Source organism: Anarhichas minor, unplaced genomic scaffold (genome assembly GCF_050575085.1).
Source record: "Anarhichas minor isolate MPS153535 unplaced genomic scaffold, ASM5057508v1 ptg000012l, whole genome shotgun sequence".
Lineage (NCBI taxonomy): Eukaryota > Metazoa > Chordata > Actinopteri > Perciformes > Anarhichadidae > Anarhichas > Anarhichas minor.
Window position 1 is genome coordinate 134,774 of NW_027466458.1, and position 24,941 is coordinate 159,714.

Sequence of the window (24,941 nt, forward strand, 5' to 3'; positions counted from 1 at the left end):
GTGCGTAACGGCGGCCGTGAGCTGACAGAAATACATCTTAGCGAAAACGGAAGTACAATGGAGTGAAGCCTCTTGCGTCCAACTCGCAACAACAACTATGGCTGCCTCCTGCTCGTTGGTGTGTTGCGAAGAGGAGAGTGATTCCGACAAAGCTGTTATTGGTGACTGTCTCACACTTGTTGTTTGTCGAGTATTTGTTTTCAGAAGAATGAAGTAATTAGAACTGTTGCAGTAAATGTTGGGTGGTGCTTAATTTTGTCTCTGTATTAAACACCCGTTTGTAATGCACACGTGGGGGCTAGCAACAGGGCTAACGTTAGTTGTTTAGTGTTGTGCTTACTGGAGTGGAGTTTGTGTTAAGTTACATTGCTCGGTAGTGAGAACCAAGTGAGAAAAAATTGTTCATAAAGTTGTTTTATCTTGTTAGTCGCAACTTGCATCCATTAAACACTGTTAACGTGTATACCATTCGATTTGTGTCCATGGTGCTGTGAAACCCACATATCGACACGGTCCTCGTTATGTTTCTCCTTCTCACAGTCCGCTTTTCCAACGGCAACGTCAAAAATGCCGACAAACTGGATTTCACGATGTACAAGAACGCAGACGAGAGTAACCCCAGGAAAAAGAGCAGGCGGATAATGGTGAGAAATACGAGTGGCAGCGTTCATGTATTTGCACTGTTTACACACACACACACACACTAAAGGGTGTGTGCATCGTTACGTTTCATGAACCTTGCTGCTCGCGTGTCTCCTCCGTGTCTAGGCTGTGGAATCAGGCAGAATGTCCTACGTTGGAAATAACTTCGGATCCGGGTCTTTGAAATGCAACAACCTTTGCAGGTAGGTCGACGCATTGTTCTTTATTTGTTGCGATCGTGGCGCAAATTTCCACCGTGAAGAGAAGTAGTACGTGTGCTGTTTGGTCGTCTGTGCAGATATTATGTGGGAGTGCTAAACAGGGAGACCATGCAAATGGAGGTGCACGCGGCTCAGCTGTTCAACATGCAGCCTGTCCTACCAGGAGAGGCTACGGAGGAACCGAAAGCCCAGGACACGACCCAGACCTACAGAGACAAGGTGCTGGGATGTGTCCAGCTCTTCTTTCAGTTAGAATATAAGAAGAATGAACTCTAACGGCTCAATCTTGTGCATTTGTTTTCCTCTCAAGGTGGATTCTTTGATTGAGGCGTTCGGCACCAACAAACAGAAGAGAGCTCTGAGCTCCCGCAGGCTGAATCAGGTGGGCGGTGATACCCTGCATCAAGCGGTGACCAAGGCTGCCAACACCGTGATCAACCAGAAGGGTCTGGAAGGTAAGCTCTGTGGAAGTTAGTGGTCTATAAATCTACTACCAGTCACCTGAGGGCCCACCTCAAAGAAAGGTTGGGATAAATAAGGAGAGAAAGTGGTCACATTTAACTTAAATACCTAGCTCCACAAAGTCTTCTTCTGTTCATCTATTTTTTTTTTTTTTTCTCATCCCTCAGCTCTCCAACAGGAAGTTGCTGAAACAGAGGCCCAGGGAGACCTGTCTCTCCACCTGCCCCCCTGCAATGCAACTGCTGACAGACCTGAGAACGTCTACTTATTTGACGACCGTATCCTTAATTTTCCTCGTGTGTGTGTGTGTCAACGAGGGCGCGCATGAACTGCAGATGGGCGGAAAAGATAACGTAGTGTGAGCGAAAGCTTTTTTTTTTTTTTTTTCCTTAATTGATACCCACAGTCCTGAGTCCAGTGGAGTTTGGGGCTTTGGAGCAGGCTGGCTCCAAGATGGCGGCACTCACCTCTGAGGAGATGCAGAAGATGCGAGACGACGGAGGGTAGGGCGACGAAGGGCTCACGCTTGCTGAGACATTTAATTTGTTTCCTTGCGTTCTGATGTTGTCTGCACTTTCAGGTCCTTGTGTGTGGCGAAGCACCTGGAGAACCTGCCGACCGTGAGTGAAGCCAGAGACAGAGGGTCACGCCTCGCCTTTTACCTGTCGATGCTTCTCAAGCTGGCGCGACAGAAGAACGTCCACTACAAGTGTGAGTTGTGTTTTTATTTTTGCCTTCATCACGCGCGTGTCAAAAGTGTTCCCAGACACGTCTCTGGACCGGCAGGCTAACTGTGATTTATGTTTCCACCAACAGTTGGGCAGGAGGAAGGCTGCCCTCGCATCGTTCAGACCAAACTGCTCAAAACGTTCACCGTGGAGACTTTCAACAACGGCAGGTAGGACGGAACTTTGTCACTTTAATCATCTAGATATTGTCTGAGATTTTAGAATATCGTTATGTCTGTTTCTGGTGAAGTGATACCATTTAACTGAACTTACCAGACTGCTCAAACCCCCCCCCCCGCATTGTTTTCCTTTACCCACTTAATCTTTATATCCACACCACTGATGATTATTTATCAAAAATCTTGTTGTGTAAATATTTTATATATAACTCTACAATATCGTCTCAATGTTGATATTAAAGTATTTGGTAAAATCTATTTGCTTTTCCTCACATGACCCAGCCCTGCCCAATAGACCCCCATGTTAAAATGCCCAAATGTACAGCGGACAAAGCATGTTTACAGCCTGGTATAAGTGTGACGCCACAGAGACCACGTCCATATTTTGTCTGTATTCTACACCCAGATGCATTCATCAGAACAGAGCATGTAGGTCTTACAAATAGAATTGTTGTTACACTGATTTCTTTGAGAAAAACATTTCCTCTGAATTTCCCTTTTTTCTCTCCTTACCTTCTTCTTCAGGGTCAATAACATAGTGTCATCATCGATGCGTGCCAAATTAGCGGCGTACTCCCTGGCCCTGCTGCTGCACATGACTCACATGACCGGCGACCTCACGTTACTGCACCGCGACCTGGGAATCACTGAGGCCAAGTATGAATAGAAGGCATTTGTGTATGGAAACTGTAATATGTGTCCTGTTTAAAAAACATACAGTGCATTTAGAATGCGTGTCTCAAAGGGGGGGTTTTCTGCAGTTTGTGACTCACAGCCTCTTTCCTGTTTACGTTAATGGGAATGTTGCTGGTATAATTATTTTTATTAGACAAATAAACAGTTTAGGATTAAGGGCAAGAACCGGAATATTTAGTGCATGTAAACGTAGTGTGTTGCATTAAATGAATTAAGAACACTTAGTATTACTAACTCATCTACATATATTGATGTAAATAACCTTTTTTTTGTTTTCCGCGTATGGCTAACCATCACATATGGAGCTGTGAATTGTATAATTCTTGTTGTATACAAATGATCATCACGGCACATAAAACACCGTTAATGCGAGGTCCATTAAAGAACTCTGCATTCAGTAACGGGTGGCTTTGTGTCTCCCTACAGGATGACTGAAGTAGCAAAGTCGATGGGACTGACTCTAAGTAAACCGCCCCGGGGGAAGGCCGACAAGGCTGAGCCGCGAAACACAAACCGGCAGGCCTCTCTGGTTCTGCCTCTGGTCAAATACGATCCGTTCATTGAGAGGCGGAAACGTAAGAAGATGCACTGAGGGTCACGACAAGAACCGAGTAGGGAAGGAGGACTGTACCAATTGGAAATGCCACAAACAAGAAGTGTTTATTAATGCGTTTTGTAGACAAATAAAGTGGTGAACTTTGAGTTGTACATGATATCGCTACTTATTGCTTACTGTGCAAGATACAAAGAAGCGGACACATTAGGAATGATGGAGAACATCCGGCGTCGGCGGTAAAAACATAGAGGCACATTTGACGAAAGCACATATTGCACACCTAATATCCGTTTCCCTCTATAACTGGCTATCACCAGATGAGTGTGTGTGGTTGCACAAAACGCAGACTCACCAGGATATGGATCTGTGCAAGCAGAAGTGTGGCCTTTTTTTTTTTTTTTCACACTATGAACACTCCCTCCCTCAGCTACAATCATTGAATAAAATAAACAAAAATCCAACAAGGCACAGCTTTGTTTTGTAGCGTGGTTGGAGCTGACATCTCTGAAGCCCGAGACTCCTCGGATTTAAAAAAATGTGCTCTTCCCAACCAGCGAGTCTCAGAAGCAAACGTGACGGAACCAACGAAGTCTACAGCAGGTCTGCACACGAATATGTGAACGTAAAAAGCACACGATTAAGTTAAAGCTTCAGTATGGAAAAGCTGTAGGGTGACGACGATGCTTTGAACTCCAGCTCCACTTCATTAGCCAACATTTTGTTGAGTGTACTGGCCATTTGATCATAAAGTTACGAAAGTCTGGTTTCAGATTTACAAAAGGTTGTGGCACCCTAAAGTACTGGAAGGGGGAAGGCCCCTTTAGTGGTTAGACTGGGAGCAGTTAATAGACTTCTAACAAGAGGGCATCATTTTGGAAGGTCTTCTCTGAGGAGGAAGGTCAGAGCGCTCCAAATGTTCAGTGTATATACACACACACCAGTTCAGAAGTGAGAAGACGCTGACCTCTGTCAGTCCTAGTGGTTTCTGAGTGCTTGCCAGCGTTCACAGGATGGAGCAGAACATGCTGCCACTGTGGCAACTACTCTCCACAGTGGCACTGATCCGGGTCGTCATGGACATTCCCAGTCTGGAGGGATACTGGGACGAGGACAGGCCAGACGGGGAGCTGGCCAACGGACGAGCTGGAGGATTTTCCAGAACCCAGGGAGGAGCAGATGTACCGCTACATGGAGCAAAGAGGTAAAGTAAGAGGTAAATACCAGTTCTTCAGGCGGAACATTCATACAATAATCACGAGCAGTGCAGATGTTAATCCTGCAAAAAGTGAGGTTACTTGGGTTACTTTTGGGCAGCAGAAACACTGAGATATCACCTTTTAAAATGATATGGTGAGACTGGACAAAAAGGAACATTGTGGAGCATTTAGTGGGATCAATTGACAGCAATGGAATATGATATAAGTGTGTTTTCTTTAGTGTATAATACCTAGAAATTAGAATCTTTAGTTTTTCTCTAGCGTAGAATGAGCTACATACGAGTGGTCATCACAGAGCCGGCCGCCATGTTTCTACAGTAGCCCGGAGCAGATAAACCCAACACTGGCTCCAGACGGCACCATTCACACTTGGCACACTGGAGACGTTTTAGTTCAATCTGCCACCTCACCGCTAGATGTCACCAAATCCTACACACTACACCTTTAATATTGTTCTGAATTAACCATTCAGACAAAGGCTGTGTAAAAAATGTATTACTGAACTATAGCATTTATTGTCTTAAAGCTTTTTGTCTTTCCAAAATTATATCAAATTGCTTGATTATAAGTCTAACCCTAAATGTTTTTTGAAGGAGGATCCCCCAAACCTAATATCTTTTATTCACTTTAGAAATTCATGATTTAATGATTGCTGATACTGACCAAAACACACGCAAACCTGTGACTAAGGGGAGTACCGGTGTTACTGGTGCTTCCTGTATCTGTCCGTCATTATTTTTTGGCTGAAAACAGCTGTCTTCTGCAGCTCAGAAAATGACCCTATGAGAGCGGCGAGTGAATCAAAGCTGCATTGCTGCGCTGAGACTCGTTATAAAGCCGAGGAGAGCTGCAGATTCAGGTGACGATTGTCATCACTGTGATCCACTAAGATAAAATGTTCTACAGTCTATGTGTGGACAGGAGAAGAAAAGGGGAGATGAGAGAAGACCGTAAAGCCACGGAGGGTCTGAATCTCTGGCTTTTTTTTTTTTTTTTTTTTCTTTGTCAGTTGCCTAGTTACCTGTTATTATGCCTTAGAACACTGTTGTTGCGCAACACACAGCTCTCATTGCCAGGATCCATATGTAGCAGCGGCTTCTTGTTTCCTGGGTGGCCCTGGAACAATAGATTGTCATGGACGACACCTTTCACCGGCCCGAGCACAGCAACGCCACAGCCCTGTGCTGGCTGGACACGGTTGCGCAATACCTAAAGAAAAGAATTGAGAAACCTATAAGAATGTACATACTGTAGGTGAAGTGCGTTTTGTCATTATGGAGCTGTGTACAGTGCTAACTGTTTAAGCCTCAGGTTGATCTCACCTTGATGTCAGCGCTGCCAGACACCTGGATCCCGTATCCACGGTTCCCAACGACGTCATTCTCCACAATCTGCCCGTTACCGCAGAAACTGACACCGTGGCCGCTGTTTTTATAGACGCCGTTGCCGCGGAGCTCCGCTCGGCAGTCTTTCTCCACCGTGACGCCACCGCGGCCGTTTTGGAGAATGCAGTTTGTCACCAGCCGGGTCAGCTGGCTGCTCTGCAGCACGGCGACGCCGGTGCCGCGGTTGCTGTTAACAAGATTGGCGAAAACATTCAGGGGCTCGCTGCTCTTCACGTACAGACCCACCGCTACGGAGAGAGACGGAAAGATGGAGGGATCGTTAGAGACGGGAAGTGAACAGCACTCCTATTGCTCTACGGGTCGGTCAGTACCTCCATTGTAGCTCATGCAGTTGCTCTCCACCAGGGCCACGCTGATGGAGCGGCGGGCAGAGTGGCGCTCGTCCTCGCTGTCCAGATCGCTCTCCCATGCGAACAGTTCCCCCTCTTCATTCAGGTTCTCCTGCCCTTCTCTCCCTTCTCCCTCCACCCCTCTTCTTTCCCCGCTGCCCGCCTCTCCGCCCTCCTGTCCTGGCCAGTTCCCCTCCCTGGCCTCCATGTTCTCTGGGTCTTTCCTGCAGAACACCGCCAGCCCGTACATACAGTTGTGGGTGATGTAGTTCCCCAGGAGCTGCGGGAGGCTGGATGACATAACCCACACACCGCAGCCTTTGTTACCTGAGGAAACAAGATGGAGAAATTAAGTGCCGCGGTCGGTAGAGATCAAAGGTGAGCCGTTATGTCAAGGTAAATGTACGACGCTGCCGTCATCAGGCTGAAATTACACACAGTAGACGTGATTTCCCTCAATAAGTCCGCGGCCTCTCTCCCCCACCACGACACCGTCAGAGTAGCCGTAACAGATGTGGTTGTTCCTCAGCACGGGGTCACCACCTCTGCGGATGTCCACACCCCCCCACTGGTTCTCTTTGATCACATTCTCTGCAATTGAAATGTATTTATATGTAAGTAAAATAATGGTGCTTTTCCTTTCTGTAAGTGGTGCAAAATGAAGACTTTAGTGGAAATGTTATCACCTGTAATCATCCCTCTGCCATTCTCGTTTATAGCGATGCCCGCCGCCTGGCCCTGGAAGATGTGATTCCCACTAAGGGAGAGGGAGGGAGAAAACGAGACATTGTGTAGCAGTCTATTTATGTCAGCTACTGCACCCATAGAAACACCACACTTTCACTGTTAAATGCTCGGCCGTGTATAGCAGCAAAATATATACCGTTGCGCTGCAGCAGTCACAGTGGTCGTGAAATGATCAAGCCGTACAACAAGTTTTACATTTGAAGGGAGGGGTAGTATGAACACGATAACATCCAAGCGATGGGAAAAGCAGGGGCTTCACATCCCTGTACTTAGATTCCACACCTACCTGACCACAGGATTCCCGCTGAAGAGAATATACACGCCCGCTTCTTTGTTGTTATAGATCAGGTTGCTCCGAATTGAACCTTTTCCGTTGCCAAGGACAACAACCCCCGATCGCAGGCCGCTGTGTATTTTGTTGCACTGTGGAATGAAAGGCAGAATGATTATGAAAACTAAGAGCAGTTCCGAAATGACCTCAAAAGAATCCTTAAATCTGTAGAACCAAGTTTGGTGCGGTGGTAGTTTGACGAAATAATCGTATCCATGAGAGGCTGTCTAACGCTCTGGGGAGAAGCTAATAAGTGGACCTTATTTTGTCAAATGTGGGTATTGTTCCCTTCTCACTCGGCCGCCATAGGAAGTGGAGCAGCAATTACCACAATGATGGGGTTGGCCCCTTTTCGGATGTCCAGTCCCGCCTCCCCATTCGAGTGGATGTTGTTTTCGGCGATGAGGCCCTGAGAGGAGAGGCGCAGGAACACGCCCGACGCCCGGCACTCGCACACCTCGTTTCTCAGCATCACCACCTGAAGGAGGTGAGAGAGGAGATCAAGTATCACTCAGGACTGGAAACCGCCGCTTAATTAATAATGATCCGAGCTGCTTCCTTAACTGGATACATGACTCAAAAGGTGTGCATCTTGTAAAAGTCATTGATCAAGTGAGACTTAAACGTGTTCAGATACAATCAAGAGACACTCCGTAGGTCTGAAGAACGTTCTTATTGTTACTTACTGTGGAGTTCTGGATGCAGCGGACGGCATAGTTCAGCCCACGGAAAACATTGCCCTCCAGCCGAGCCTGCCCGTAATTAGACAAATGCACGCCGCCCTTCCCCTCCCGGAAGAGGCAGCGTCTGAGGATACAGCCGAGGGTGGAGGCCGCCAACATCTGAGCCTCCGGGTCCCTGTCGAGTTCCTGCTGAAGGGTGAGGGGCACGGGGGTCACAGACGGCGGATCCGGGGAGGAGGCCAGTGGCAGGGAGCCATCTGGTCGGGGCTTGAGCAAATGGGAAAGGCCATGGTGGTCATAGGGGATTTTATAATCCAATATAAGTGGGTTTTTGCTGTGGTTGGATCCTCCTGCATCCCGGTTCTCCTCCTCTCCCTCGCTGCGGTCGCCATCACTCCAACCATCTTCGATCACTGTGCCCTGACACACTGCATCCACCCCAGTCCTCCTCTGCCAGTCTTCGTTGCTCACATGCTCCTTTTTTACATTAGCACTGGGAGTTTGATGCCCGCCAGCGGAGCCAGTCAGAGGGCCTCTGGGAGGGCTATTGATCCCAGACGCACCGCATGAAGGGAGCGTCCTGGCCAGAGCGGCCAAGTGTTTACAAGCCCAGTTCCTTTCCGACACCGGGAGACCCTCGATGGTCACAGAGGCCGTGTCACTTCCCGAGAAGTCACAGCTGTCCAACAGACTGAGGACGACGCCCAGCAAGTGGGCAGAGCTGCCCTGTGAGAAGGAGCAGAAGCGAGCCTGGCAGGTTCCCGGGCCACGGATTTGCAACTGAGCCCCCTCAAAGTTGCAGTTATCCAGTTGGACGTGACCCCATGACGTCTAGAGCGGAGCAGGGAGAGAAAGGTGACTGGAGTGAGACAGATTCAGCAAGAAAGAAACGTGTGAGGTGAGCAGACTCGGTTATTCTGAACACATTCTGTATAATAAAAAAAACACCATGACAAGATGCTACTTCACCTTGTAGACCACGGTGGAGAACCAGGGTGGCATGAAGACCAGATTACACAGCCGGGCAGTAGGGCACTGCTGCTCCATACACACCAGGAGGGCCACCTCGCCCAGCCGACCCAGCCCAACCAGCTCCACGGGCACCTTCAGTGCCACTTCAGCCTGCTCCTCATACACCCCTGGGTGGAGAACCACACGGTCATATGGCCCCACCACCCCGAGGGCCCCGCGTAGGGTCTCAAACTCGCATCCGGGCCCCACGTGCCAAACCCTGCGGTCCTTTCGACGACGGAAAAAGAGGAGGCATGCGGAGGACTGGAGCTCCGGTCCATTTTGAGTCCAGGTGCGGGTGCACAGGGCGTGCTGCTTCAGGGCTTCTCTCCAAGACGGGGGCTCCTGGTGGGGCTGACTGGGCCAGTTGGGGTGTCGGCACTCGGGGCAGCCTAAGCAGAGTTGTCTCCAGCGGGTGTTGTCCAGTGAGAGGATGAGCTCCCGCCAGGCACAGCACACCTGGCAGCAGCGGCCCAGGTCAGGGAGCGGAAGGTAAGCCAAGATAACCCTCCACAGCTCCACGGGGAGGCTGCCTACCTCCATGGCAGCAGAGACACCGCGACGGGAGGGGCCTGGAAACACTCACACGCACGTGCAGTTAAGGCAACAGAAACCGCGAGCGCACACCGTTACACAATAACAATAAACAATTGAGCTTGTTAATGGTCACACAGATGCTACCGATCCAATTCTACAGTGGCCAGCTACTATTGTATCTCGCTAAACTGTGTTACATTAGCAGGAATAAACAACACGTAGCGAACCAGACGTGATGGAAATGACGCCGTGAATTCTGTAACGTTAACGTTGTTTTTAATTTAACGTCTCGTGACTAAGTCTTCCACGTAGGCCTGCGACATTAGCCTACGTTTAAAGTTTGCTACGATAAATGACGGTTAGCTAGCTAGGTAAGTTAATATTTACCTAGTTATTGCCAAACCGTGCGGAACTGATGTTATAGCCACAACATCAACTAACACGGCAAAACATCGCTTCCGTCAAAACACATATTTTACCTTTTACCAGATGGCCATAGTTAGACGAGTCAACACATGTCTGTTGAATATTCAGTGCAGCTATTTTTCCAGCGTTGACGTTGCACGTCTGTCCTCACCGCTTCCAGAGTTCATAACAATCCGCGATGCGTGCAGATGTGCCATCGATAGGGAGCTCAGACGATTGCTTCCAGTTTACGGCAAGAGCCCGTGAAACAAACAAGAGGGCTGGCTCCATCTTCCGCTTCCCAAAGGTGGGCGTTAACCTTATGGAAGGAGGCTGCTGTTAACATCGTCATTCAACCCCATGTGAGACAGACGTGTGTACTTCAAGCTGATGCTGCGGAGGATAGATGACGCTTTAGTCCTTGTCTCTCACATCTCTAAATGTCCCCATGCTTTTTATGTCTTATTATTAGTTAAATCCTCAACTCTGCTCACTAGTTGGAAAGAATAAACCATAAGATGCGTCTGCCCTGTCACTCACACACAGGCCTACTTTACTGTAATATTAAAAGTGCTGTCATTACACTATAACACCAAGAGTCCCAATTATGTGCTGTTTTTCCCCCATTCAGAGTTTTTGCTTTCCTTCAAATTGTAAGCAAATAGATTCGAATATGAAATACAATTTTTAAATAACAAGCAAAGAAAAGAAGGGCATTTTGTCACAATTTTCCCACACTAAATATATATTCATCAATTTTTTTTTTCTGATTCTTAAATAATCACCATCATCAAAACCCAAGACGGACTTCAGGAAACATCCGCTGCAGTTGATTTGGAGTGTGATTCCTCCGCCTTCTCTTGCAGGAGGGCTTTGGCAAGGCTCCGGAGGATTCAGTAATCCAGCTGGAAGTCACTTTCACAACCCAGTGGTGTCCAATAACTGGACCCAGCTTCAAAGTAGGTTTTTATTTTTTACTTACAGCTGTAGCCCAAATGTGTGACTTTGCTGAACTTCTTCTGTCTAGATTTTGAAGGTCTTAAGGAGTCTTTTTTATTTTTTTTTTTCAACTTCTACCGAGCACAATATGACCATAATATTCATCAGGCAGTGGTTTTACAGCTACTGTGTAATGGTAAACAGAGCAGTAAGATGAAAGTTCAAGGTTACCTGATTGTATTGTGGCAAGATGCTGCGTTCCATTTGAACAGAGAAGTGAGGTGAACCCGAGTGTGACGTCGTTCCCAACTACAAATACTGATTTCTGAGGTAATGATGCAAGAAAATAAAGTAGACCTGGATTAAGAGCTGTCTGACGTGACATTTCAAAGGGCGATTTGACTCCTGGCTTTCAAAACCATGTTTTCAATTAAATTTCAAATTGTTTACATTGCGTCAAATCATAACAATAGTATGTAAGTATTACAGACGCCCAACTTTCCCCCCCCATGAACAATCGCTGGGGCAAGAAAAAATCCGGTAGAAACCTAGCAGTTTTATATTTTGTTAATTAAACACAAACTAGAAGTTCAAGGAACTCTTAATATCCTCCTTTATCCAACTCCCATTCTATGGATTGATTTACTCTTTCCAGTGTTGCCTGGGTATGTTCCCTTTTTGTCCCCAGAGGAAACGTCAGAGAAACACGGACTGTGTTTCTAAAGGTCGATGTTGATGAGGCTCAGGTTGCATAAATGATGCACATTTACAAACCTCCATGTAGTAAGTAACTGAACACGTTAATGTGTTTTTACCAGGATTCAACCTCAGAGCAGAGCACTGACGGTATGACTTTATGATTCAATCTATTTCTGTCAATGATATCAAACAGATATAAATAATAGAAATGGTCGAATTCAGTTGTTTCTTTTGAATAAGATAAGATAGAATTACATTTTTATTTCAGAGTTTGATCAAAGACAGAAGAAAAACCAATAAAATAAAGATGTAAACACGTATGAACAATAGAATAACAATTACGAAGTGTAAAAGAATATGGACAGCAGTGCAGAATAGAATAGCAATAAGAGTAAGGTAAATAAATGCACTTAACAAAAGCCACCAAAAAAGGTATTATTTGAGTTCCATGGTGTGCAATGCATGTCCAGGAGGTGGCGATGTCCTCCCACTGACTATTCAATCCGACTGCAGTCACACTGTAAAGCAGCATTGGTTGGGAAGAGACAAAATCAGAGATTAAAAGGTTATTGTAGAGTCCAATCTAAAAATGTTTCATCAAATAACACATAATGTGTTTACATGCAAAGTGTCATTATAGTTGATGCAACTTGGTTTAAAACAAAAGAGCCAAGCTGAATTTTTGGATGCGTAGTATATTACATTCAAAGATGGAACAATGTGACGCCAGCGAACGTTTTAGAATACTTTTATAAAAGGTCTGTATTATTTTATGTATTTCTTTGTCTATTGCTAGAATGTTCTATACAAGGCCACAATAAATCAACTGTTCTGGTAAAATCCTGGATTCAAACTATGACTTGAGAGAGCTTTTAACAGATTTCTGGTTGTAAGTCATGTCCCAATTTATTCACAATCATTGTCTTAAAGCCGAATGCTTTTTTGAAGACATAGGCGTACAGAACTTTTATTATTAAATATATCTACTGTAGGCCTATATAATCTCTAGTGTAGAAAACCTACAAAGCAGGCTGATAAGTGAAACAGCAAGGCTGGAGTTCTACTCTACACGTGAATTTAATTCTGTCTTGCAGTCTGCAAATACACCAATATACTATTAATATTGTCCATTTACTTTTGTGCATTTAAAAACATTTATTATATGATTGTTCATCCTGCTTTACATTTGAAATACAAGACATGCAATGTTCAACATGTTGCTCAGAATGTTGTGGCACCATGCCTTTACTTCTCGCCGACAAACAGGAAATGGAAAAGTTGGCTAAATTACCTTTTTGAGTATCACAGCTGCCGCACGACTCTTTACCAGGAAGAAAGAAATTTCTCTTTGTGCTCCACCAGCGTAACCCATGCTTCCACTGTGAACTTCAGTGGTGATAACAACTCTAAAAGGTCCGTCTCTCCATCCGAGCCAAACCTGGAAAGGTTTGTTCTCCGAGTACACATGTTCACATACATACTGAATATCTGCGGATGATCTTTTGCTCACTATGTGATCACAATGACATCAATTCGTTTTTTTAAAATCACCTTTCATTATTGACTTTGTTTGGTCCGAACATGTACTTTGGTCTCCATGATAGTCATGTAGTAAAAATAAAACAAGACTAAGAACATGCCATGAAGTAAGCATCACATATAAATCTAATGCCACTATATTTAAGTTGGGGGAAAAAGAAGGAAAAAACTAAATATAATAACAGTGAGTGAAGTTAAAATAAAAAATGAACTCAAATAATAATAGTAAAGTTAAATAAATAACATTATAATGAATAAGGAACTCAAACAAAGTAAAAGGTTGATGAAAGATGATTACAAAACGCTATTAGAAAGAAAGGGACTTTAGAGTATGTCATAATAGTTCCCCTGACTCAGCCTAATAATAAAACGCACTTCCCCAAGGGCCAAAGAAGAGCGAGGTATAAAGAAATGCAGGAAAATTACAAATTTCAATATCATCTTAACTTAGTATGAAATTGCTGAATTGATAAAAAATATTCATGACGCATTTTGAAATTCAACACCATGGCTCGCGATACATTTTAATTATCATTTCAAACATGTTTTTATTTCCTAATTTAAGTTTTATGATTTAGACTGGTGCTTTTGAGGGACGTTAATATCTGGACAGAAACCAAGTAAAGCATACTGCTGATGGCTAAGTGCACATCACAAATCACAGTGGACATTGATGCTAGCAACAGAGAGAGTATTATTTCCAAGACATGACTATTCTTTATATGTTTAAAGGCCCAGTGTGTAAGATTTAGTAGCATCTAGTTGTGAGTTGCGGATTGCAACCAACTAAATACCCCTCAGCTCAGCCCTCCCTTTCCTAGTGTGTTGGAGAACTACGGTGGCCTTCAGGTAGGGAGAGTTATCTTTAGGACTTTAGTACAACTGGAGCTACTCTTATCAATACTCTGCTTTTCCACTTGACTAAATAATTGTAAAAAAGAGAAAGAAATACATGTTGTCCATGACAAATACTCATTTCCTCATGTAAATAAAATGAGACTAAGAATATGCCACGATGTAAGCATTATACTGTGTATTAATCCAATACCAGTATTTTTAAGTGAGTGGACAAAAAAAAAAACGAAGAAAAAATAATAGTAGAGGGAAATAAATAACATTATATAGAAAAATGGTATTTGAAAAAAGAAAAACGACTTTAGAGTATGTCATCATAATGGTTCCCCTGACTCAGCTTAATAATAAAATACACTTCCCCAAAGAAGAAAAGAAAAGAAAAGCAAGGTCAAGAAATGGGCCATTCAAATTTAATTTAATTACATTTTTTTCTCATTCATTTATTGTCTTTGGGTTCTAATTATATTCAGTACACGCATCAGATCCCTCCATGACTGTCTTTGTGATTTCTATGTTTGACAGCAATCAAAGTTTCTTGCCAAGAAGATAGTAATTGACGTCCAGTGGGAAATTTACTTTCAGTATCATTTGAACTTGCCTCCCAGAATGATGTTGCTAAAATATATATATATTTTTATATTTAACAATTGCTGAATTGATCAAAAATATTTATGTTGCATTTAGACATTCAGCACATTTCAAACATGTTTTTATTTCCTAATTTAAGTTGTATGATTCAGTCTGGGGCTTTTGCTTCATTAATGTCTGGAAGGTAGCTGCCAACTCTTGTTTCACAACAACACTTGCTTCGCCAGTTTAAGACTGATGGTTAACCAGATTCCTGGAAAGTTAAGGAGAAGTGATTACTTATGCATATGTGTCATATTTCCCTGATCCGTGACAAAGCATGTTAACGGTCCTCTTTCTTGTGACACTAAGTTAATAAAAGGAAATAAAATCCCTGATGTTAAATTATTGTTGTTGATATGAGGTCTGTTCTCGCACAAATCTAGTCATCCATTCACAAAAATGCAGTGAGGATTGACTTAATTCAGCCGCTTTCCTCTCAAGCACTTTTCTTGACCCTCGGAGCATTAAGGTCCAGACAAATCTCTCGCCCATCCTTTTTAGGAGTCACACTGCAGGATCAGAGACAAGTTAGAGACGTCAGACACAGCAATATTTCTCCTAAGACTTCACAATATTACACCAGGCTAAATTAGACCGGTTATCACCTGAGGCAGGTGTTTAGTGTTTTGCGAGAACAAATGAACAGTTGAATTTTGGCCCCACGGCGTACATAATCTCAATATCTCTGCAGAGGGAGCTGACAGGGTTCCCCTCCACCTTTCCTACGTAATGCCCAATGGGCTTTTTTCCTGGCTTGCTGATGCACCGACATCGCTGAACCACTCCTTGATCCCTCGGACTGATACCTGAGGTCTTGAAAGGTCAGAGAGGGACGGAAATATCTGGACAGAAATCAAGTAAAGCATACTGCTGATGGCTAAGTGCACATCACAAACAGGCACTTGACACAAATCACAGAGGCCATTGATGCGAGCAACGGAAAGAAATAAGGCATTATTTCCAATACATGAGTATATTCTTTATATTTAAACATCAAATGACCGCTTTGACTAGCCCTCAGGAGTGAGACATTAGGGTTGATGGACACGTCTGCTCCGAAGCTGAGATCAGATACAGAATTAAAAGAAATGGTGGTAGCCAGGAGGTTGCGAACATTTGCAGAAAGCTCGGCTGTTTCCTCCGCAGCTGTGATGCAAGTCTCCCTCCTTCACGTATTCCGAGGATCTGTTATTTTTCATCAGTACCCTGGAGGAGTGGATTAACTGCTGTTTCCCACATTTCTTTTCGATTCATGGGAGCTAGTATCATGCTCTTTTTCTTTATTTTTTTAAGAATACTTTTTATAATGATTTCTTTAAAGAAAAAAGGGATTTTCCTATGAAAATTGCTGCAGCAGAGGTCCAACAGCTGTATGCATCTACTCCTCCCTCTCTTTATCTACTGATCCAGTTGGCAGGCCGTTCATTATTTTATTATGAAATCCAGTCACTTAGAGGGGAGTTATCTGGAAACTGTAACTCTGCGCCAGTTAACTGTCTATTATTGAATTATCTAAATGCGAAGGAAAGTGTGTCAATGCTCCCTTTATTATCGCCTTTGGCTTAGGGTACATGGGGCCGTCCTTTACCAAAGAAAAGGAGGTAATGCCGTCCAACAATTTGTTATCCACGTTTAACACAATTCTAGGGAATTTGCAGTGTCACGGCAGCAAAGTGGAAAGTGCAATAACAAGAAGCATCAGTTAAAAAAAGAGATGGGTCTATATAAATAATTGAACAGTAAAAGAGCAAACCATATACCGACCCAGATCCTTTGTTCCTCTGTCCATTCATCATCATAGTTGCAATGCTGTTTTCTTGTTTGCCTGTCAGACCTACTGCCATTTGCTGTGTGTTTAGCTCTGTTAGCTCGTTTAGCTGTATTCGCCCTGTAAGCTCCGTTAGCCAAACTCACCACAGGACTCTGCTGCCCACCAGCTGCTAACAGATAACAAGCTCCACTCCAACTAACATGAGAAGTTGTAGTCTGCCCTCGGTTCAGTTTGTCATTTGCTAAGCAATAGATATACTGTTGTGGAATATTTCTTATGACTAGTCGGGAGAAGAAAGTTGAGGTTTTCTATCAATATAAAGTAAAACAGAGTTTTGATGAACGATCAAGGTTTGTAAAGTCAATTTATTTGCTTGCAAGCAAAGAGAACAGTCTCACAGACACATCGCAGTCATCTAGGAGAGTGCTCTACCTACACTCAGAATGCATGGACATTTATACTCAGACAGCTTCCTGTTATCTGCTTTAGCTAACAAGAATACCCAAAGAACACAAAAGGCAGGTCATCCTTCGAGCCTTAGTATATCATTTAAGACAGTCAGGAAGATGCTTTTATCTCCTGTTTACAAATCCCTTTTGTTCACAGTTTGCCTTACCCTAATCAGTTTAAACTCACAACAGATGCTTCCTTTGAAGTCACTGTGACATCGTAAAAATGACCATTTGCAGAGACAGAACAGACATTCTTTACCCTCACCCATCTTATCTGCATGCAAAGGTTTACGCCCTTACAACTTCAGATAACGCGTCACAACAGAAGTGAAAAAGTATTTCAAACAGAGGATCTCTGTTAATCAAAGCCTCTCTGTGTCTCTGTCTTACGAAGAAGAAACAAACAGTGCACAATGATGACAGATAACAAGACACCTGGATACTAAACTAATTAAAGTCATCTGCTGAAACTACAGTTTGGTGTCTGCTCTTTTAGGACTTACATTCCTTAAACCTTCACATTAGACTATGACATATTTTCCCATTACAATACGTAGATAAAATGGTCTTACCAAGGCGCGCAAATCAAGAGAGGAGCAATTCGTAAACTGCAGCTGAAACAAGAGTCCAAACTGAATCAGATGTTTATCACTTGCAGCCCCTACCGGCTGGTTAAGTGTAATGAGGATTTAGCAGTTCATGACCATATAACGGTCAGTAAAAATGTATTCAAAAATGTGTTAATCGCTTCACCCACAAAAGGTCCTTGTGCATACAGTCATAAATGAGCACTGACTGAGCACTGAAAGGCACAATCAGCTGTCATGCCATGCCGCCAAACTTGTCCTGGCATGATGTTTAATGTCAGAGATGCACATGTGGAATGTAAACTCCTGCAGGGTCACCCACCCACAGATAAATACCCCAACTCAAAGTTTTGTGTGAGGGGGATAAAAAGCAGTCAGTCTTCAACCCTTCCATGCTGTTTGTAAATCACAAAAAGTCCCTGACACTTCCTGGAATCCCCAGAAGCTGGCTGCCTCCGAGTCGTCGTTGAGATTATCACTTCCCCTTGTTCAACATTAACCTCAGTCAAATTCCTGAAACTAATTATTTGCTATTGTACGCATGTTGCAATGGAGCGAGCTTTCACCAAAGTAATGCTTGAGCACACCTAAGAGCTTAGCTCTCAGACACTAACGGGAAAAAAACAAGTTCATGATTCATTCCTGATTTTCCCAGCTCCTGTGCTTTTGTATTCAGTATCTGTCTCGGTGTCTGCTGTCTTGTGTGCCTGTGTTTAGTTTGTAAACCATACTATGATAAGGCGGCGATAGTGAATGTTATCAGGCAGAATGCCATTCAAGATGGAGTGTGCAGTATTATACTCTTATATCTGCTATGTTACAGAATGCTATGCAATGCCTTACCATTGCTGAAGAAGGTAATCTGTGCCAAAGACTTGACTTAACAAGACTTAAGGCCCTCTTTTCATGCCAGCACAAAGCCAGTGGCACAGCAGCAATTTTAGTTGTTGCTTTTATTTGGTATTTTCCTGGCTCTAAACCCACTTGTGCCACAGTGGGTTTAGTGGTGCAGCTGATATTTATTCATATTGCTGTTTTGTTCTTTCAACTTTTAAATGCTAACACAAATAAAAAAGACATTCTGTGCATTCCAATACACATACTACCCTACTTTTTAATATGCTAGAAAAAAAGATTTAGCATGTCCCAATAGTATGTCAAATGTAGTATGCCAAAAATATCAGGATGTTCTACTACATCTGGTCGCATCATGCTGTATGCAAGCCAGCATGCTTCTCTGGCTATCCTGACCCACAATCCTTGTGAAGGGAAGTGAAAGGAAAAAGTTTTGTAATATCCAAACATCGTGTGTGTGTGTGTGTGTGTGTGTGTGTGTGTGTGTGTGTGTGTGTGTGTGTGTGTGTGTGTGTGTGTGTGTGTGTGTGTGTGTGTGTGTGTGTGTGTGTGTGTGTGTGTGTGTGTGTGTGTGTGTGTGTGTGTGTGTGTGTGTGTGTGTGAGATATAGATAATTCTCTTCAAAATGATCGGTTCCAGGTCTGAATGTTTATTAGTCAATAAAAGCCACTGCCATAAATGCACCCTTCCTAAACACTTCTCTCTTCCCTTTTATTAAAAAGTAGAAATGATCAGATTCTTAGCACTCAGCCCACACTGATCACGGGGTAAATTTGATAGATGAGAAATGGTCATATGTGTCCTAACTTATGTTGGTCAGGTGCTGCCTGTCACCTGTCTCCTCACATCCACTGATGATAAATCCGAAACTTTCCAGCTTAATTCCTCACATGCTCATCAAATGTGATTCACATCTGCTTTTCGTTTCTGTGTGGTCTGAGGAGAGATGACCATAAGAGGTCATGTATAATTCTGCATGAGATCTGAGCTTTCCATCAGTGGTGGAAAGTTACTTAAGTCGTGCACTTAACAACAAATTGGAGGTACTTGTACTTTACTTATATTAAATAAAAGCATAATACATTTTTTTTTAGATTTCCATTTTATGCAGCTTTCTACTTCTACTCCACTACATCTCAAATACTGTACTTTTTACTCCTTTCTTCATATTTGTCCGACAGCTTTAGTTACTTCACAGATTAGAATTTTTAAAAACCTTTCCTGTCCACCATCTCCCAATTTAGTGAATATGAAAGTTTCTGATAAACTCTCGTATTTCTATGGGTTGAGGAAATTCTCATACTTAAGCTCAATAAACAGTTTTAAAACCCCTTGGATCAGCTGGAAAATGCTTCGCCACAAAGCTGGAAACAGAGCTGTTTCCCTGAGCTCATGAAAAGCTGACGTGATTCTCACAGGACAGAGGTGCTACAAACATGATCATCTTCTAGAATATGCTGCATTGCTGCAGATTAAACTAGCCAACAGTTTAGAAAGGTGTGAAAACTGGCACAACCTTAAACATCTACAGCAGTAAAATGCAACAGACACATTAATGCAGCAGTAATATTAATCCAAAAACAACATATATAATAGTAAAACAATGACAGGGAACATTTTACTGCACAATAAATACAATCTGCTGATAAGACATGCATACTTTTACTGAAGTAAGGTTTTGAAAGCAGGACTTGTGTGCAGTGGAGTGTTTTCAGTGTGATGTTAGTGCTTATACTTAAGTAAATGATCTGCATACTTTTATTTTACTTTCTGTTCAATAAAGAAATGGTTAAAATAAAAAATTGTTATACTCTGAAGAGACTCAATCAGCGCGTATTGTTTGAGTGATGCAACAATTGCAGCGTTAGTGTGACAAACCGCAACATTAGCCCCCCTTTGTTCAGAACCCAGTCACATCCTTCTGTTTATGAAGAGTGACTGGAGTGACGTCGGGCAGATGTGTCTCAGCCTGTTGAAATTACATCAGACCACATTCTCATGAAAGTTGTTGGCACATTGCCTGGGGTCTCTTCAGGAATGTCACATGTTTCTTTATATTTCTTGTAGCTGTATTTTTCCACTTGGTGGATTTGTTACTTACATTTGGCTGACATTTGGTATATTCCTGCGTGGATTAATAAGTTTATTGTATGAGTTTGTATAGTGGACTTCAATCAGACATTCTTTGAGTTGTACTTTTTAAGTGCCCCAATAAATCAAGTCAGTAAGTCGGTAAACTTGGATTCTACCAGAAGTCACATGCACTCTGCTTTGCGTTAACCGTCCAATCCCTGCAGATAAAGACAATGGTTTCTTTATACTTTGAAATGACAGCTTGATCATCCATGAAAAAGAACTAAAGCGTACTTCAACAATATAATGTTGCACCGAGACAGATTTAAATAAGAATAATAAATGCATTATGCATTATGGGTAAGTCTGCAGAGACACTGGATCCTTCAGTCGCCATAATGCAACTCCAGTGTCTTTTATTAGACACTACAAAAGCCAAAGTTTCACTCGTTCACAGCTTTGTATTTTTCCACCTGGTGGATTTGTGCCTCTGTTTTGAAAAAGAGTTGAGAAGAAAACCTCTCTTTCTCTTTCTAAATCCCCAAAAAAATAAAATGCTTTATTAAGTTCTGGGAAGCATTTTGCATTACTGAACTTCAACAGCTGCAGCGCATTCAGCTCAGTGTTTGGAAATTCTTGTTATTGTGTTTAAGTGGCTGTCCAGCTGCTGACAGTTACACAAGTAGGTACGCACTTACACAAAGCTGTTGAATGGACTCTTGCTACAACAAAGTCCCCTTTTTGGAGGTACAATTGTAGATGACTAAACCGCCAGGGATACATTCGTCAGCCGCTTATTAACGGGCACTATATATTTTATGACACGCTTATCTGTGAATCAGCTGTAGATATGAGCAGCGGTGCATCACACTGTTAACAGTCAAGTCTAACTCGCAAAGAATTTCTGTCAAGCACACTCGTCACATAACTGTGGTTTTCCAAACTATTACTCGGCATTATTGACAAATGTCGACCCAAGTGCCCTCTTGATAAATCAGAGGTGTCTATCAGCAAAAATTCCCGCTTGGCAGCAGACAGCCCCAGTTTGCGCAACATGCCCGTGCAAGGGAAGTGAGTCATCCCCTGGAGACTGCTATAAAGGGAGACGCTCTCCTCTCCAGTGCTAGATTCAAACAGCCGAGGAGAGAAGGAACTGAGCAGGAGAAGAATTCAGTCGATTTTAAAAACCTCCTCTACTTTTTTTCTTAACATTCAAACTTCATCGGACGGCCTTCTCAAAAGATCTACTTAATCTTTAGTGTTGATCGTTGCAGTATTTGAAAAAAAGAAAGAAAAATGATGAGCACCAAAGTCATCGCATTGTCCATCGGGCTGCTCCTGGCCTGCCTGGTCGTCAGTGAAGGTAAGATTCTTTCCTTATTCAGTAATTGGAATGTAACAGTATTGCCGTGCAACATTCTCGTACTTGTGCGTTGTGCACTTTGTGACCACGTGTGACTCCTTGTCTCCTCGCAGGAATGAGTGTGAGAAGCCTGGGATTGGAGCTGCACTGCCGCTGCATCGGTACAGAGAGCAAACCCATCGGCCGCCACATCGAGAAGGTGGAGCTGATTCCTGCCAACTCCCACTGCGGCGAGACCGAGATCATGTAAGACCTCATCTCGAAGGCCTTCGCCTCCCATGCTGACACTTTGAGATTTGTTTCCATTGACACTTGTTCTGACCGCATCTCTCTTTTTCCGCTTGGTGTTGCAGTGCCACTCTGAAAAAGACCGGCCAAGAGGTTTGCCTGAACCCTGAAGCTCCCTGGGTGCAAAGAGTGATCAAGAGAATCATGTCCAAGTGAGTGCAGGTCAATCACATACAGTGCAAAGGAACCAGTAGTCATGATTTAACTGCGTAATGTAACCGATCACTTTTGATGCACAAAGTAATCCTCTTCTCCTCTTCCTTTTTCTCTGCAGCAGAAGACGCTGAACAGACCGGCAGAGATGAGCTTCCCCGAGTCTGAGCCGTCACAAAGCACAAATGGAAAGTACCGAAAAGTATTTGTTGTCATCGCACTCGCCTCATTTTAACCGCGGCGGGCCACTGAATGTTAAAAAGGGCAACTGAATTCGACCACTACGGTTATGTTTGTATCAAACACGTTATTTATTAACAAGCCTGTGCTTGTTTGTGAGTCACTTGTAAGTTGTAGTCAATTCCGCTCTGCTGTCACTTGGCTGCAAGCAGCCTAGTTTATAAAACTGCATAACTGTTGTCTTGTCCATAACTTAAGTGTTCAGCATATTTATTGATGTATTTATGGACCGTTAATGTATTTTGGATTCAGGTGTGTAGCTATGCTGACTCACCTGTTTAATTAAAAGATTTTACACAAAATTCAAGATGGAATTTGTTTGTTTGTTCTTTTTTTTTTTCGTTAGTCTTTCCTGCTGGGTCTCTTGCAAGGCTTCAGCCATTGGATGAGCTTTGACTTCAGTAACTGTAACACTTTCTGTGACGCAAGTTACTGTCATGCATTATTCATTATTGATTGTCATTCAAAGGTTCATGTTTTTCTTTAAGTACGGTGAAAAATATAATGAAATCCAAGCAGAGGAACAACACAGCATTAATTAGAGCTTTACTTAAAGCAATGCACATTTAGAGTCACTTATATTACATTACATTACATTACAGTCATTTAGCAGATGCTTTTATCCAAAGCGACTTACAATAAGTGTATTCAACATCGGTTTTCGAGAGAACAACTAGTCACCAGAAGTAATAAGTGCATGTCCCTACCTCAAACAAGCATCTAAGAGCATAAACCAGAGCCAACGTACAGTGCAGAAACAAAGGAATGCAATAAGTGCCACAAGCTAATATAAAAACAATAAGTGCAATAAGCTAGTATGAATACAGTAGATGCTAGGTAAGTGCTAAGCGGAAGGGTAGACCTTCTTGAAGAGGTGAGTTTTCAGCCTGCGCCGAAAGATGGGCAGCGACTCTGCCGTCCTGACGTCAGTGGGGAGTTCATTCCACCACTGTGGGGCCAGGACAGAAAACAGCCGCGACCGGGTCGATCGGCCGCAGGGACCTCTGAGCGACGGGGCAACCAGTCGCCCCGAGGTAGCAGAGCGAAGTGGTCGGGCCGGGGTGTAGGGCTTGACCATGGCCTGGAGATAGGAAGGAGCTGTTCCTTTCACTGCCCTGTAGGCTAGCACCAGAGTCTTAAACTGGATGCGGGCTCTTACAGGTAGCCAGTGTAGAGAACGGAGAAGGCAAGTTGTGTGGGAGAACTTGGGGCGATTGAACACCAGGCGAGCTGCAGCTTTCTGGACAAGCTCCAGAGGTCTGATGGCCAGCGCCGGGGCTCCGGCAAGTAGTGAGTTGCAGTAGTCCAGGCGGGAGATGACAAGAGCCTGGATTAGCACCTGCGCCGTCTCATCAGTGAGGAAGGGGCGAATCCTCCTGATGTTGTAGAGCAGGAATCTGCAGGAGCGTGTAACCGATGCAATGTTTGCTGAGAACGACAGTTGGTCATCCAGGGTCACACCCAGGTTTCTCGCAGTCTGAGTTGGCGTCACCACGGTATCATCAATGGTGATGGACAGGTCTCGGTGCGGGCAACCCTTCCCCGGGAGGAACAGTAGCTCGGTTTTGTCCAGGTTGAGCTTGAGGTGGTGTGTCGTCATCCACTTTGAGATGTCAGCCAAGCACGCAGCGATGCGTGCCTCCACTTGAGTGTCCCCGGGGGGAACTGACAAGACCAGCTGGGTGTCATCGGCATAACAATGGTAGGAGAAGTCATGCGAGCGAATAACAGAACCCAGAGATGTTGTGTAGAGCGAGAAGAGAAGGGGGCCCAGGACTGAGCCTTGCGGAACCCCCGTAGTCAGTATGCGTGGTTCCGACACAGAGCCCCTCCATGACACCTGGTAGGATCGACCTGTCAGGTAGGATGCAAACAGGGAGAGTGCAGAGCCTGAAATGCCCATCCCCTCGAGGGTGGATAGGAGGATCTGGTGGTTAACAGTGTCAAACGCCGCAGACAGGTCCAGGAGAATCAGGACAGAGGAGAGAGAGTTAGATCTCGCTGCATGAAGCGACTCCGTCACCGCAAGGAGGGCTGTCTCAGTCGAGTGACCCACTTTGAACCCGGACTGGTGAGGGTCCAAGAGGTTGTTTTGGTGGAGATAGGAGGATAGTTGAGTAAAGACAGCACGTTCAAGTGTTTTGGAAAGAAAGGGTAGAAGAGACACCGGTCTGAAGTTCTTGACATCAGAGGGGTCAAGTGATGGTTTCTTCAGAAGGGGGGTGACTCTAGCAGTCTTGAAAGCCGTGGGAAAGTATCCTGAAACAAGAGATGTGTTCATGAGGTGGGTGAGAAAAGGAAGGAGTTCAGTCGCAATAGACTGAAGAAGAGGGGAGGGGATCGGGTC

General features: G+C 43.9%; 4 protein-coding genes across 9 annotated transcripts; 2 read left to right on the forward strand and 2 right to left on the reverse strand.

The window, feature by feature from the left end:
• Positions 1-66: 66 nt before the first annotated feature.
• Positions 67-3,630, forward strand: polr1e (RNA polymerase I subunit E). Its single transcript, XM_076090059.1, has 11 exons — positions 67-161; positions 541-644; positions 769-845; positions 941-1,082; positions 1,174-1,318; positions 1,493-1,603; positions 1,732-1,828; positions 1,906-2,036; positions 2,142-2,223; positions 2,758-2,889; positions 3,355-3,630. Exons 1-11 carry the CDS (start codon positions 98-100, stop codon positions 3,518-3,520), a joined length of 1,251 nt encoding a protein of 416 aa, XP_075946174.1. The 5' UTR covers positions 67-97; the 3' UTR covers positions 3,521-3,630.
• Positions 3,563-11,876, reverse strand: fbxo10 (F-box protein 10). Of its 2 annotated transcripts, XM_076090051.1 has the most exons (11): positions 10,225-11,876; positions 9,167-9,780; positions 8,201-9,028; positions 7,843-7,992; positions 7,470-7,606; positions 7,123-7,193; positions 6,875-7,027; positions 6,419-6,763; positions 6,024-6,334; positions 5,723-5,910; positions 3,563-4,668 (listed from the first exon to the last, which is right to left on the reverse strand). In XM_076090051.1, the coding sequence occupies exons 2-11, from the start codon at positions 9,749-9,751 to the stop codon at positions 4,488-4,490; spliced, it is 2,949 nt and encodes a 982-aa protein (XP_075946166.1). In that variant the 5' UTR covers positions 9,752-9,780; positions 10,225-11,876; the 3' UTR covers positions 3,563-4,487. The 2 variants fall into 2 exon arrangements, with proteins under 2 accessions (XP_075946166.1, XP_075946167.1); XM_076090052.1 differs by having other exon boundaries at positions 9,167-11,876.
• Positions 4,747-22,896, forward strand: LOC142948201 (interleukin-8-like). 5 transcript variants are annotated; one of them, XM_076090062.1, is made up of 8 exons: positions 4,747-9,095; positions 9,174-9,700; positions 11,017-11,109; positions 13,151-13,234; positions 21,825-21,913; positions 22,027-22,159; positions 22,267-22,353; positions 22,476-22,896. In XM_076090062.1, the coding sequence occupies exons 5-8, from the start codon at positions 21,847-21,849 to the stop codon at positions 22,486-22,488; spliced, it is 300 nt and encodes a 99-aa protein (XP_075946177.1). In that variant the 5' UTR covers positions 4,747-9,095; positions 9,174-9,700; positions 11,017-11,109; positions 13,151-13,234; positions 21,825-21,846; the 3' UTR covers positions 22,489-22,896. The 5 variants fall into 5 exon arrangements, with proteins under 5 accessions (XP_075946177.1, XP_075946176.1, XP_075946179.1 ...); XM_076090061.1 differs by having other exon boundaries at positions 4,748-9,095; positions 21,810-21,913; XM_076090064.1 differs by lacking the exon at positions 13,151-13,234 and having other exon boundaries at positions 4,748-9,095; positions 21,810-21,913.
• LOC142948691 (interleukin-8-like) lies at positions 12,011-15,631 on the reverse strand (the record flags this gene model as incomplete). Its single annotated transcript, XM_076090826.1, has 2 exons — positions 12,011-15,321; positions 15,483-15,631. Coding segments are annotated over 2 exons (222 nt in total), but the record flags the coding sequence as incomplete, so codon positions are not given.
• Positions 22,897-24,941: the final 2,045 nt, after the last annotated feature.